Raw genomic sequence first — 16,190 nt, 5'->3', positions numbered from 1 at the left:
TTTCAAATAATCATAGTATCTTCTAAGCTACTATAATGAACCTATTATTCTCAGCACGCATTTTTTATTTCTTTTTTGAGATTTTAACATCAATTATTACATCTCAACGGTTATCATACATGCCATTTTAAAATTGACACTTACAGTATAATTAATCGGTAAGGATCACGCTAATAAATTGTTAAGGCTGTTTGTAGTATAAAAAATAAGTATACTTTTTATAGCGATTATATTGTAGGCTGAAAGAGCAATAATGAGGAAAAAGTTGATACTAAGAGTTGAAAAAAAAGGTCTTTAATCGATTTCTTTGCTGCGAAAGTAATAGACAATTAAATAATAGATGTTTAAAATCAAAGACCTTAAAATAATAAATAACTCAAAACTACAAGTCCGCATTTCGATTTAGATAAATCAAGAATTTTCAGAAAGTCATCTTCTTCACAATTTGTCTGAAATATATGAATAATTATATAAAATCTGAGTATTTTAAAATACTATAGTCCTTAGGTGTACTTAAAATTGTCAAAAAAGAAATTTGAATAAATGTATAATTGAAGAGAAAAAGGGGGTGAACATGTACCTATAGTGAATGATTCTGCATAATAAAAAACAATACGGTTAGAATCATATTTCTTTTTTTATTTTACGATGTCTAACAAATATTTAACATTTATTTAGTACTCTTGAACTTGGTTTTGAAATGAATTCAGAAATGTGCTGAAATTCAATTATATATTATAATTTATAATTTATATACTTAAATTATTATTGAAAATACATAAAAGTTAAAAATATTATACTGATGACTTGTTTAATTTATATTGTTTATCATTTTGGAAATCTCTAATTATCGTAACTCATGAGGGGATCTTTTTCATTATTGTAACGTTATTGAACTTCTTTCAAAAACGGGTCTAATCAATAAAGACATCTATTCTGATAAAATTGACACACATTTATTCATATATGCATACCATGATTAATGATATAATTCCATAAAGTGAAAAACTTAAAATTTTACATGGAAATATATATATATAAAATATAAAATATAATACTATAATATACATATGAATGCGTTATGAACGACAGTTTCGACAATTAAATTATAATTTTATAATACATAATAATTGTAGTTGTTGAACTATTTGACATTGTATTTATAAAAAATCAATAGCTTGGCGCCTATCGTTTAAATTATTTGTCCTTATATAGTCGAAACTGTACTAAAAAAGACCTAATTTATCAATTGTATTGTTATAAGCTTACTACAAAAAATAAAAATGTTTTAACTATTTATTAGATTCCGAGCGGAGCGTTGATTGTTTTGGTTTTACGATGAATGTACGTGTTTTTTTCAAAACATTTTTTATAGAAAAAAAATTGTTTGATCTTTAACTTTATAGTGGTCTCTGATAGAAATTGTATCTAGTTATTGGTAATTTAGAAGACATATAGAACGTACTTTTTTTAAATAATCTAAAAAAAACTAAAAACATAATTTACGGAAAATCAGAACTACGAAATTATGGATTTACGCAACACCAATTTTTAACAAAATCAAATTTATTGTTTTGTTGAAATAAAACTAATAAACCGATAAACTAATAAACCCATGAAAAACTTGAAAATTTCATTAAACATTTATACATATTATATCTATTTTATAGACATGATATAATTTTAATTTGCATTTTTTAACCCATGAAATTTTCAAATTTGTTTTAGTATTTTTGTATTCATTTTTTATACTTGGTCAACAACTTAAAAAAACCCAAGGAAACATTAATTTAAAACTTTGAGCGTACGTAGACAACATAAAAACAATAAATAAAATAATAGTTAATAGTTATAAAACTTGTTATGTGGATGGAGAAAAATGAATCAATACTCAGCGAATTAAAATGAACAACCGGACGATGGAAAAAATACGAAGAACCTAACTCTATACACGCACGGTAACCTTATTTTTATGTGCGATTCGCTGCCTCTGAAATATAATATCAAAAACTCATTAAAGAAATTAGTACAGATAATTTATTTGAATAACAACAAATATACAACATGTATCCCAGATGCCAGACTTATCCTAATAATTAAAAAAAAAATTAATTCAACCCACCGTATTATTAATAAAAAAATTAATTTATTATAGCAATATAAAATATGTATGATAAAATATTCTTAGGAGTTTAAGCTGGTAGACTGCCTTCGTGCTGAAAATTATTTTTTATTTTTTTACAATAATTTTGTATTATTGGATTAGAATAAAAACATCAATTACAGTGGCCTATACGTAATATAACAACGGGAAACAATCAAAACCAACTATACAGCAAATCGACTTCATAAATCTTTATTTTTTGAACATTCTTCAAAAATATAAATTATTGATTTTTTACTATAATTTTTATTCTTACTGGAACATCATACATTTTATGAGGTCATATTCATTAAATCCTAAAAAAATTGTATTTAATGATAAAAAACAACTTTTGCCTTATTTCAACTAAAAATATCTATGATATTATAGTCGATCTAAAAGTAGGTTTTACTTATTAGTTATTATCTTTGTGTTTATTGCCATTTATTAAAATAATTTTGTCTCAAATACTGATTCATTACTCATTAAGTAACATATTTTGAAACTACACTGACAACTGTAACTAGAAAATATAAATGTCATTAATAATTATTAATGTAAATATTTAAAACAAATTGTCCAATGATAATTTTTAGTTAAATTATTGAATTAAAAATTAAACCATAAAATTGTAAAAATTTTGTAAATAACTTTTGGAGATTATGCCTTAATTTGAGTCAAAATATTTGAGTGGTTCAAAAGGTTTAGGCAAGAGATAATGTCAGTAGTAAGCGACCCAAGTCTAGGACAGTCTAGCCTAACCAAAGAACAATACAAACGTGGTATTCTCCGTACCATTAGAAGAACAGAACTGTAGAAAATTGTTTTCAAATAAATAATAAAAAACCTTATACTTCCTTATTCGTTGTTCAGGTCTGGATTTTAAATTATTGTATTTTTTTATTTTATCAGAGTTGTTATGTAAAAGGAAGATACCTATATCAAAATATCCGGACAAGTAATTATTGATATTTTGCAACTAAAATAAAAATTTTCCATTTAAAAAATGAAAATGTTTAATATTCCAATAAAATATAAGTAAAACACGAATGTTGACTTAAAAATGTGCTTTTTTCCATACTTGTCTTAATATAATTACATAAAAATATATAATCACTCACATACTAATTTCTTAATATTACTGTATTGATTTAGATATGTATCTGATAAACAACAATTATTAACAAATTATAGATTGTATGGAAACTATATTCTTCCAAAAATGCATTTTTAAAACTCACCTCATACGTTAAACAAATCAATGTTAGTGAGTAAGCCACCTACGCAGTGTCTACAAATTTAATTTAAATTTAATTTTCTTATTGCACTTAGTGGCCTACACACACACATCAGAGACTATACATTCGTATTATACGCGTCACACTCTAATCTATTATTATTATTGTTTACTCACGCTATCATTCATTTACGGAAAATAAGTAGAAAACGGATAATAGAGACTAGAAATATTCATATTGTTTTAATAATATCAGTACAATTAAAACAACAATTCTTTTTTATTAAATTAATACATTTTAAATTACATATTAATATATTATCATATATCAAAATATATGACTCTTTTTAATATGATATTAAATTATGATATCAATAAAAGTTCTTGAACTATGAAAATATTATCAAATATAAATAAAGATAAAGAAAGTTTATTCAATATTAATATTGAATTAATAACTTATTTAACATATCTAATAAAACTAAATATCCTTTTTATTTTTACAAAACAATTTTACAACTCGTAAGTCGTAACTTTAAATCTGTTGCAGTAATATCTAGAAGGCAATATAATTCTTTTGAGTTATTTTTAAGTGGTCAATATTGATCAAAATATTAAACTATGAATAACAGTTTACCGAAAATGAATAAAATAAAACAATTACCAAAAAAATGTTCTAATCAAATTGTTATAACATAATCCAATACCATAATAATTTGGAGAAGGTACCTACATCCATAAAAACTTTCAAAATTTAGTTTTGATATAACATAATTAGGTACCTAAGTATTTTAAATTATTCAGATAACTAAATAAGTAAAAATGAATATTAATAATATACAGAAATGTCTAAACTTGTCTTCTAATGGCAATACGCAATTTGTTTACGATAATTTATTTTAATAAATTGCGATGTTATAACAATGACAAACTTAATTAAATTAAATTTATATAATAGCCATAAATTGTAATTTATTGATTTGTAGCCAAAGTAAAAATATAATTCCATACAACTTTTTTGTTTCCACTTATTCTCCAACAAACTAAATAGATTTCAATTTCGCACTCATTGTTACACATAGTATTATCATTGGGCTGTCCGCGCACGTATGAACAGGAGAAACGATAAGCCTTGTCTTTGAGCACGTATACACTCAGAGCTGTCAGCGGGCACGGATGAATATATTTTATTTTTAAAACGAATAATATTTCGCAAAAACCGCAAGTCATCAATCACAAGTGGGTAAATGCCGGTGATGTAGTGCCACAAGTAAGAGGAGAAAAGTGAAGAAAAAAATATATGAAACGATCTTGCCATCTGCTTGATACCGTTCCAGTCAAACAGTTTTATCACTCTGCACTACACGACGTGTTTCCTCATAAATCTACAGCCGTCAAAATTATTTTTATTTTTCATTTTTTCCCCTTCATCCCGGATATAATTTTATCATTTCGAAAACAACATGATTGATTTCCGTTGTTGTTGTTTCAATCATTTTTCTAAAGCTCCACTTAATTTCTTGCCGCCTACAGTGGAAATGTTAAAATACATTTAACTTAGAATATATTGTATGTTAAGTTTTTACGTTTAGCCATGAAAGTCATCTAGCTTTGAATCATACAATGCTACTAGGCATTTGCATGACTAAAAACCTAAATCTTGTAAATGAAAAATAAAAACAGCACAAGACACTATGTGAACTTCCAATACGAGTTACAAAAAAAATATTAATTTTAAAACACAATGTTTTTTGTGGAATATTGTATAAAAAATCATCTAAAATAAATATAACATATCAAGTGAAATATTTCTTTTCAATTATACAAATACAAATTTAAAAGCGTATACAAAAAGGTATATTTAAAAATTTACATATGCATTTGCGGCATTTATTAAAAAATTATTACAACTTAAATCATTATATTACAATTTATTATTATATAAATTTGTTTATTCTAACATATTATGTATTATGTATTAAATGTTCACTACTCAAATATTATACATCACTCTTCCCAATATCTTAAAACAAAGTCTTGATATTTTTGGTACTTTCACATTCCATGTAGGTATCTGAAAAATATTTATATTTTTATAAATTAACTTTCTTTTTGATATTATTTTAAATCCATAATATGATTTTAAATTAATGTGATTACAATGAAATATATTAAAATTGTATTCTTATTTCTTAATGTCTGTTAATTTTTAAATTAATTAAAAAACAATTATCAGTTATACAAAAAATAAAAGACAACAGCCACAAAAATACAACAAGTACCTTATTTTTTCTTCTATTTTATTTAAAATCATATATGTAACAAAAGTACAAAACTTACTTGACAAGCACATAAACAAAACACACACAAAAATTACTCATTATTCATCAGTCATAGAATTAAAAGCATTACCACACCAAATATTTAAAATCGGTTAGTAGAACTATAAAGTGGATTTTGTAAAAAAAAATAAATTAATATCATATAAGGCATATTAAATAAAATATAAGATCAAAAAGTTAATCAATTTTTACGTTTAAGATGTACCTAAACTATATGAACATACAAATTACATGAAAAAATGTGTTTATGTTTCACCAAGCGCCACTATTCTACAATTTAATATTGAAAACCTAAACAAACATTTAACAAATGGATCACGTTTCATCTATTCAAATGGTTTCCGTGCTTTCATAGTGATAACTGACTAAAATATATAGCTGCAAAAGTCTTCGGATATCGAACGAAGTAAAATATCATGTAATGTTAAAATAATGATGAGATACAATATTTCACAATCATTTTCTTAATATCACAGATTATTTGATCACACAATGCTCACTCATCGTTTTGTATTGCCATTGTGTATCAGGCATAGTACATGTGTTCGGCCGAAGAAAGATAATAATATTATTAGGCGCATTATTGAAAATATATCTGAGTGATCAGCGATCTAAAATCCAAGGACCGTAAGTGCATAATATTCGAACTTAAAATAATAATCCACGAAAATATCGTTATAGAATCACATAAAAGCACACACGTTACATATTAATGTTCTATGATACGACAAATCCACCACAAAGTGCACACAATTAAAAACGGATAATGATTAACATGAGTTTAGTGATTTAGGATATTCACCAATCATTATTCATTATATTATAATTACTATTGTATTTTGTCATACATATTTGGTAAATAATCGGTGATAAGTTAAAATAATAAATACTTAAACGCCAAGGCCGTAATTGGGGGAGGGTCTAGGGGTCCGACCCCCTACCCACCTTGAAATTTTTTAAAATAGACACATTTTAGCGGTGAATATAGTTTATTGGCTATAAAATTTCAGTATCTATATTTAAAAAAAATGTTGGACACCCCCTCCCCGAATTTTTTTTCAGTTACGGCCTCGCTAAACGCAAATGTGCGCTGTATAATATTAATATGTACCACCAAACTCTTCACTCAACGGTGTAATAATTAAACGGTTAGAGACCTTCGAATGCTTTCAAACAAAACAAAAATAAATAATTTAATATTATTGTTTCACTTGATAATTAATTTTTTTTTCCCCTTCAGAACCGTTAACGTGATATCTCGATTTTGTATACCTATAGCTAAAAATATAAAACTAGTCTACTACTGCAGCATGATGTACTCGTATGTAATATTATGACGTTCATAGAGTATAACGCATCATCGACTCATTGTTAAATACGTAATAATACGTTATAGGTTACACTGTGCTTAATACCTCACCGTCTTAGAATTAAGTTTAATTAGTATGCTCGCAGAATGGTTTTAATTACAAATGATTAGTATTATTATATTGATAAACGTACCAAATTAATGATACTACGAATAAAAGCTAGAATAAGTGATTTATTTTTCAAGCCATTTAATTGAAAAAGTTCATTACGGTGACTCACATTACATTTATTGACAATTGTAAAACATCGGTGGCCAATATCGAACATCCAGTCGAAGATGGCTTATTTTAAAACCCGTTATTAAATAGGCATACATTTTCGCATTCTTCGAATGTATCAAATCGATTATCGTTGCCACCACAACCGAAGTAAAGGAATTCTGAGCAGTCGTCATTAGTTGAGTCAAAGTAGTATTTTACTCTCAAAGTCAATCGATTTCCACAATTGCCTTCGTCTGGTGGTAAGAAACAGTCACCTGCGGTTATAAAATATAAAAACAATAGATGAATCGACTCGACAATTTATATAATATATAGTGCAATAAATAATAACTATTTGTTTTACCATTTTTTTTTTAAAAAACCTAATAAAAAGTCTTTAAATTCAAATGGTATAGTAAGTTACGTCCTTACAATTATTTAATTATTTATAAAGCATTTTATAAAAGGTTTAAGTAGATATTTTTACGTCAATCTATACTATAATTTGATGATTTGATAATACACAAAGCCATACTCAATCACGCTAACTGTACAAAGCATATACTTGATTTTTGTTACCTATCTACCTACCTACATATATATATTAAATTACAATGATTAATAACCAAAGACATTTGCACAGACCGTTATAATTATTTTGAACGTAATATTGGATTATACTATCGAAGATCAAAAAGGTCTATAGTAATTATTATACCTACGGAAATCAAGTACGATTAGTTTTATTTCCGTTAATGGTTTATCGCATTACCTTTAATAGTAATTAAAACAAAATCAGTAATATGTTGCCAATTATTTTATTGTGCTTGACCAATAATAATTATTTGATATCTAACACGAATAATGACTACCGGCATATTAAGTTTTGATTATGTTAAACAGTGTTCAACTGTATAATTTATTATTAAAAATGTACCTATCTTAAAAAATTAATAAATCAACATATTTTAAACTATACAAATTAAATACCTAGAAATTGTATTAGGTAGTTAGGTATTAATTACATCATTATAAACATAGAAATCACATATAACGTATAGGTTATTGCTACGTTTTATATTTAACCGTCGAAGTAGTAACTTGAAACAAACTTTTCATGAGGGCATTTTCAATAAAATATTATAATATAAAATTTAAAAATATTTTTGATGAATCGCGTAGGAACAAATTTTAATTAAATGTAAAAATTGTAGAATAGTATAATTATCAATTTCATATGCACTTTATTAAAATGTTTTAATAATGGATTTTGGATAAAAATCAATCGATTATTATTATTTTACACTATCTATATCAAATAATACTTTTAAGATTAGTCGAATATACACTGGTGTAGAATTTTCTACAGTTTTCAAAAATAAAAATAAATAAATTATAATTATTTACTTTTTTTATTCATTTACAAACATATCGTTAAATTATCTTTGTTTAAAAAGTGAAAATAATTGCAAATGATAGACGTCCATTATTATTAGTATTATTCATTCAAACTTCAAACAAACCATTTCATTAAAAAAATAAATAAATAATAACCGTAAAAAATTAGACAATAGTATTACTGACATTTCTATCATAATAATTCTATATTTTAAGTATCCATTTTATTTAGACTACTATATTAATTGTCAACAAAAACATAAATATTTGATGTTACTTTCACTCACTCAGTAAAATTGAATCAAAACATCAATTTTAACTAGAATAGTAATTTTGTACATAACTGTACAAAAATCACAAAATGAGTCCATCAGGAACTATTGCAATATTATAAAAAATATATACCTCAACATTGATCAAAATAAAATTGAACGTAATTTTAAACTTTAATATTACAACTACATTCAATGCTCTCATACCTATGAAGACACTTTGAATAATTTACTAAAATAATATGTATTTATAATAATATTAATTTTTAATATATTTTATTCAATTTTTAAGTCTTCTAAATCTCAAAATGCAAATTTAAAATTAAATAAAACCAAAAAAATAAATGATTTTTAAAATTATTTACTTAGAGAGTATAAAAACATTTCAACTGTAGGTATATTATATAGTTAATTAATAGTTGGCAAAATGGGTTTAAAAAAATAAATTAAATAATTGTGATGAAAAATGTGAAATTAATGATTTTCAATAATATAACCAAAATGGTTTTTATCGAAAATTGATGTCCTAAAAATGTCACATGTTTTTCAATACTTTGTCATAATATTTTTGGAAACTGGTCCTTCTACCTTTTCTAAAACACCATTTGTAGATTTTTCGATCAAAAGTTATATTTTATACTATTTCAAAATGATATTATTGTGCGCTTTTATGAAAAAAAAAATCAATAATAACAGAAGAAATGGAAAAACAGATAAACACGCATACGTTTTACGTATAATACACATAAATCAATAGCATCATAAAATACAATTATATATCAAAAAAATAAATACTTGTTCAAAAAATTACATTGTAATAAAATAAGAATATAATCTTGATCAGTAAAATAAATGTCTAATCATTAGTCAACAATGAAAAGTAATCAATAATTTTATTATACATAATCATTCTTATAGCTATTTATTTTTTAATCATTAGGTCAAACAATTATCTATTTAAAAATATCAAAAAACAATAGAAGCACGTATTTTTATGGTCAGTTCGAGGTGTAAACGTTTCAAAGATTAAAATATATATTTTTATGACGTGTTACTGAAAGATCAATTTCTCGTACATAACGTATAAAAGAAAATATAGGCTGCTACTGTTAGGTTTTCTACTCAAGACGAATAGTTTCTTCCTTATTTTATTTATTTATTTATTATTATTATTTATATTTTATTTTTTGTTTTGAAAACGATCTCTTGCAAATGGTACAAAACTAAAAGTATTTGTTATTTTAGTTGTGTACGTTTTCCCCGTCGTCCTCCATCCTTTTTTTTTTTTATCTATTCCTTTTGGAATAAATCTGTCGCCCTTAAGACATTATAAGTGACAACAATTTGTTTCCGTATTCCACGGCCGTCGTTAAAAGATTTATCTTGATCGTACGCACCCACCCTCAACTCGGGGGTTCACGATATTCCATTAATGTATTACAAAGACAAAACGAGTAGGGCGGAAGTGAAAAGCGTCGCTAAGCAATCGAGCTTCGGAAATAAATATATATATATATATGTACACAATGATTCGTATTGTAAGAGCTTTGGGCCGGAATTCCAACGGGAAACTATCAGTTATGGCTTTTATATTATATATTGTATTGCGTGGCCAATCGGTCATGGCAGTTTTCTTTGTTTTTTTTTTTTTTTGCTACTTCAAAATCACAGCAGTAATCGTTTTTTATGCGATATAGCATCTCCGTGGGTTTTGTTTCGGTGGTGGAGACGCGGTGGTCCAAACGAATCAATTACAAAAGTTCAGCGTTTACGGTTTCCAGCAATTGAATCACGATTGCTGAACAGTAGGTATAATAATATGGAATAGATAATGCCGAAAAAACTTTTCAGATCCACAATAGACGTACCAATATTCCTATATCAACTTATTATTAATCGTTTTATTGGCATTTAATTACCGAAACAGTTAAACGTATTATAATACAAGTTGTATAGCTGAAATAATCTTAAGAATAATAAATCGTAACAAATATTATGCTAAATCAATAATTCCGTATTCATTCGATTAACGGGGAAAATAACTTATTTGTTACTAATCGAGGAACACGTGTTCAACATAGTTTGGTATTTTAAATGATTTCCCTCTTTAAACCGACTGCAAAAACAAGTCATTGTACTATTTATTTTTTTGTTGCTATGCATAGTAAAAATATAATAGATATTAACAGACGATTAGTACGTGTCAGTGTAAAAGGTAACAGGTCGAGTTGCTTAACTTTTTACGGCTATACACCACGGACCGTACAAAGTATAATAATATAGAGTTGTTGCATAGAACACATTTCTTTTGTATGTTAACTAAACAAAATCGCAATTGATGTGTAGATATGTATTAGTGCACGCGATTCAGAACTCTTGAGTCAACAATGAAGATTAACTATATTAAATTTACTATTATAAGCATTTAATAAAATTATGTTATTTTTTTTTCTTTTTAATTAATATTAATTATTATTGTATTATCCGTTCAAGTACAATATATAAAATATAGGTCATAAAAATATAAAATATAATTTAACTTATGCGCGCCGGCCGTACATCCGCAATAATGTCATCATATAATGTTTAATAATGTGAAAAGATTGTCAACAATCTATAAATATTAAATTGTATTATATAACTGTTATCTTACTAAATGTATGTGACGAATCAGCCTGATTTTTTTATTTTATTTTTAAACTAAAAACTTATAGCACATTTTCTATGAATAAAACCCTAAACGGATGTAAATTATTTTTAAAGTATAATATTGAATGTAAGTTATAAATTGTGCAGTTCAATAAAATTAGCCGCACAAATGAAAAACTGAATTTAAAAACAAATAAAATATATTTTGGAAAACTTCATTATGCGTAGTAAATAATAATATAATTTAATTTTCAAAACCCCGTGAATAATATTTTTTAACTACAATAAAATAACTAAAATCTTTATTCTTCGTTGAAACATTTAATTTCGCTCAAATTTGAATTTAAAAAAGCTATAAAAAAAAAAAAATTGTGACTATTATATATTACTTAATTTGGTTTAAGTATTAATTTTTTATGAGGAACTTTCATTTAGGAACATTTTATAAATTTCTAATTACAAAATAATTTGTAATTTTTCATGATTTTGTCTAATTGTAAACTTAAAATGCTTGTAAAAATAACCGTGCTTATTAATCTTTGATTTTTTTTTTATTAGTTTATAAAAAATGTATAACCTTGTATTAAATTTTAAAACTTTTTGGCAAAAAATTGTTATTGACATCTTTGAAAAAAAATGTTAATTCTATAAAAAGTTCAAAAAAAGTCAATATATTTTTCAATTATGTCATGTTTATAAATTGAAAAAAAATACACTTGGTAAAAATTTTTATTTTCTACTTTTATTCGTTTTTAATCCAAAAATTATTAACAAACACTATAAAAACACACATTATTGTAAAATCAATACATGTATCGCTTCACTCTTAATTTAAAATTAGGTGTATGTTAAACCTATAGCTATACTAAAAATTCGTAAATTAATTTTAAAATACTGTTGGTGGTAATCGTAGTATTACATAAAAACAAATAAAAATAAATCAAGAACAATATTCTTTTTATTATAGAAATGAATAAAATTGTTAAATCACAAAAAATAATGTTTATTTGTGTAAAACTAGTAACAACAAGTTTTCAAGTATAAAATTTTTTTTCAAAAACTTAAAAACAAATTATTACATTCAAAATAAAAATTCTTAAATTAAAATATAATTTTTAATTGTTTTAAAGCAAAATAAAATATCATGTGAATTTACAAAATATCATTTTTATCTTGAGTACAGATTTAGAGTATATCACTTATTTTTTTTTTTAGAAAAAAAATTTACGCAATATGTTGCAAACTACTTCAATAATAAAATGTTGCAAAATAGACAATGCATTTACCAATTTGAACGTTTGAGAATGATTATAATATTATAGAGAATTAAAGCTCATTTTAATATAACGATCTTTTAAGGGATTTTGTATAGGCAATTTGTGCTGCTTATATACTATTAAAAAATTGAAATAATTACAAGATGTATCAAATATTCAATTTTATTTTTAATAACTATGACGTATTCTTTAATTTAAAGTTTTCAGTATTTTAAACATATGACCAAAAAGGTTAAATTTTAATTATTATCGTTATTAATTATTGTATTAGTACTAAAATATAAAAGCAATTCTAAATATTATATTCAGTGATATTTACTATTGAAACTATATATTTATAATAAATTCATTGTCAATTAAAAATATTAAAATTAAACTAATGATTTTAAAATTAAAAATCCAATAAAATTACTTATAAGTAATTAAACTAATAGAGAATGCAAAAGGGATAAAGAGAGTCGACAAAAATTAGATCAATTCGTAGATTATAGCGTATATAGGTATTCCGTGTACTGTAGTATATAAATATTATAAAAAAAAAATGTGTAATGTTAAAAGTTTATTTTAATAAATCATTACAATACTAAAATGATTTTTTATAAAAAAAAATCCATAACATATCGCTGTAAATTTAAATTTAAAAAATTAAAAACTAACAGTTTTTTTTCTTGTAACTAGTGAAAAATAACCATTACACTGTAACGTAATAAACACGTATATTATGACAGTAAACATACCATTATATTATTATATTATTATTGCTTTGTATTGAAATTAATTGGGCTAAAAAAAAAAAAAAATCGACAAAACGACAATAACCAACAACGGTTTGTTTTCCTTATTCCCACGCTAACGACGGTGATTATAAAATAATTAATAATATATTGGTAAAATAAAAAAAAAAAACAAAAAACAAATACATATAAATACTCAGACTTGTCGGCTTTACCAATTGACCGAAAGTAAAGCATAATTGTACGTAATGATATTATTACCTCTGATCAACGAGTGAGTAGTGACGGGCATACAGATGAGAAAACCCAAGGCCAGCGTGCACACGAAAACCAAATAACTATTGTCACGTCTCCTCGGGTCCATATCAGTCGCGGGCGGTGAGTATATATACAGCGCCTCGTACGTATCTACGTGTTGTAGTATATCGTGCGTGTGTATACAGTCGTCACTGAGACGGTGTCTGTGCAGTAGCAGTTGTGTTTTCCGCACCGTTCCCAACGAACACAACTCTTGAAATCTGTCTATATACTTATATGACGACGACGACGACGATGATATTATAATATATACATATATATATATATGTATATACAATGTGTATATATATATTATATATTATGTGTGTATCATATACTATAATATTATTATATCGTTCGGGTGGTCGTGTTGCGTTCGGAGACGGTCCGTCGATGAAACAATCGCAACGATCGTATATGATATAATAGTGCGTGTTTGTTGTGTTGCGGTTGTATTTATATCGTTCGGTTCGGCTCCGCTGTACGGCCAACGGATCACCGTCGGCGGCGGCGTTGTGCGCGGTTCGCCGTACACGGGTGGGGACGACCACGAGTGTTGGTGTATCATTATAATATTATTATGATATTAGGTAGGTGCCTACGCGCAACACGTCCAAAAAAAATGATCTAATCTCGACGAATAATATAATTGGTCTACATTATTATGTTACATTATAAATCTATTACACACATATTATATAGTATTTGGTCTTTATCTACGACAACCGTCCTACGGACGCCACAGCGCCGTCGCGTGCGTATAACCTACCTGTTACCGGTGCCCCGGTATCCCGAAAATCGGCGCGATGGTTACGTCACCGACGTTTTACGTTCGGCTGACCGAAGTAGTGTCTGCGTGTGTGTGCTGGTCGCCGTCTTCGTCGGTCCGTGTTATCGTCTGCCGGCAAATGAAAACGAAACGGACAACAAAAATTCGGAATCGGACGGGTAAAACGACAAACGTTTACGCGCCGACCGCCGGGCGGACGGGATGGCGGGCGGGTGGACGAGCGATGCCGATAGGTCGCCCCGTAGCGCACCGTAGCAATTTCGTAATTGATCCCAACGAAGACGCGCGCGTTTTGTAAAACGACGCGAGTACGATGTAGGCGCATCAGTCGGTTTGTTTAAAACCAATGTTTTATCCGATCGTGACGCGAAATAATCGAATATTCGACGTTTTACACGTCTCTCGATCCGAAACCTAGACAATATTTCCACGGACATAATATATTATACTCCCACCGCCATAACGTATTTTTTGATACGACATTTTTTTTTATTTTTTCGTTATGTGTAATAAAATATGTTCAAACGCAATATAATAATAAAAAGGACGGACAAGTGGGTACCGCTCTGTAGTACAGATTGTGTCGAGTGGATCACTTTAATGGATGTGTTAAATTTGAATTCAGTGATAATATGATATCATTATTATATCATATTGTATAAAGAAAAACAATTCTGAGCGGAGACGGTCTGTCTGTCAGTTTACATCATTAAATATATTTCACGATATGTTAATTGACATTGCTGTTAAAGTAATATTTTATTAAAATAGTACTAATACAGGTTTTAGATTTTTCGGGTTAAGTATGACGGACTTTGTATTTAATTTTCGAGCCTATTATATAAGCACCTGTGTATTATTAAATTGTTAAACGTTCAAATGGGTATGGTTTATTCTACGAGTAATAAAATATGAAAAAAAGACTTAAAAATACATGTTTATGGATAACAAAAGAAACACAAATCAAATATTATTTACAAAATGTAGCATTTTTATATTTATTAATGATCAAATCTTATTTGCACAATTATTTAATAACTAAATTTATTTCAATTTTTAAACATTAGATACTGATTATTATTATTATAATACTAGGTACTTTTTATCGTATAGTTGTGATCTATATACTCGACCAACTTTAAAATGTATTACCTGTATAATACTATTTATTTAAAATATTAGATCATTTAATTTTTTTAATCCTTAGATTAATTCAATACCCAAATATTTAATTTTAGTACACTTTAAATACAATTTTAATAAAATAGCGGTGTAAAATAACCGAGTGGAAATAATTAATTTACCTTCTCCTTGTGCATACCTATTTAATTAAAATCAATGTGCTCTTAACATTTAAGTATTATAGACAATTAATGAAAAGTTATAATTTGTAACTGTTCGTGACAAAATAGTAGGTCCATTACAAAATCTTGTGAAATTAAGTATCTAAGGTAAATAATAATACAATTTATACATATGT

At 26.2% G+C, this 16,190-nt stretch overlaps 1 protein-coding gene across 1 annotated transcript; it reads right to left on the bottom strand.

Annotated features, from left to right (window-relative positions):
• Positions 1-5,254: 5,254 nt before the first annotated feature.
• On the bottom strand, positions 5,255-15,101 carry LOC132923002 (kappaPI-actitoxin-Avd3d-like). The gene is made up of 3 exons (XM_060986774.1): positions 13,885-15,101; positions 7,313-7,568; positions 5,255-5,454 (listed from the first exon to the last, which is right to left on the bottom strand). The coding sequence occupies exons 1-2, from the start codon at positions 13,985-13,987 to the stop codon at positions 7,381-7,383; spliced, it is 291 nt and encodes a 96-aa protein (XP_060842757.1). The 5' UTR covers positions 13,988-15,101; the 3' UTR covers positions 5,255-5,454; positions 7,313-7,380.
• Between the last annotated feature and the right edge of the window lie 1,089 nt (positions 15,102-16,190).

This window comes from Rhopalosiphum padi, chromosome 2 (assembly GCF_020882245.1).
Source record: "Rhopalosiphum padi isolate XX-2018 chromosome 2, ASM2088224v1, whole genome shotgun sequence".
NCBI classification, from domain to species: Eukaryota; Metazoa; Arthropoda; class Insecta; order Hemiptera; family Aphididae; genus Rhopalosiphum; species Rhopalosiphum padi.
Note: the sequence above shows the minus strand (reverse complement) of the source record. Positions and strands in the feature narration are given on the sequence as shown.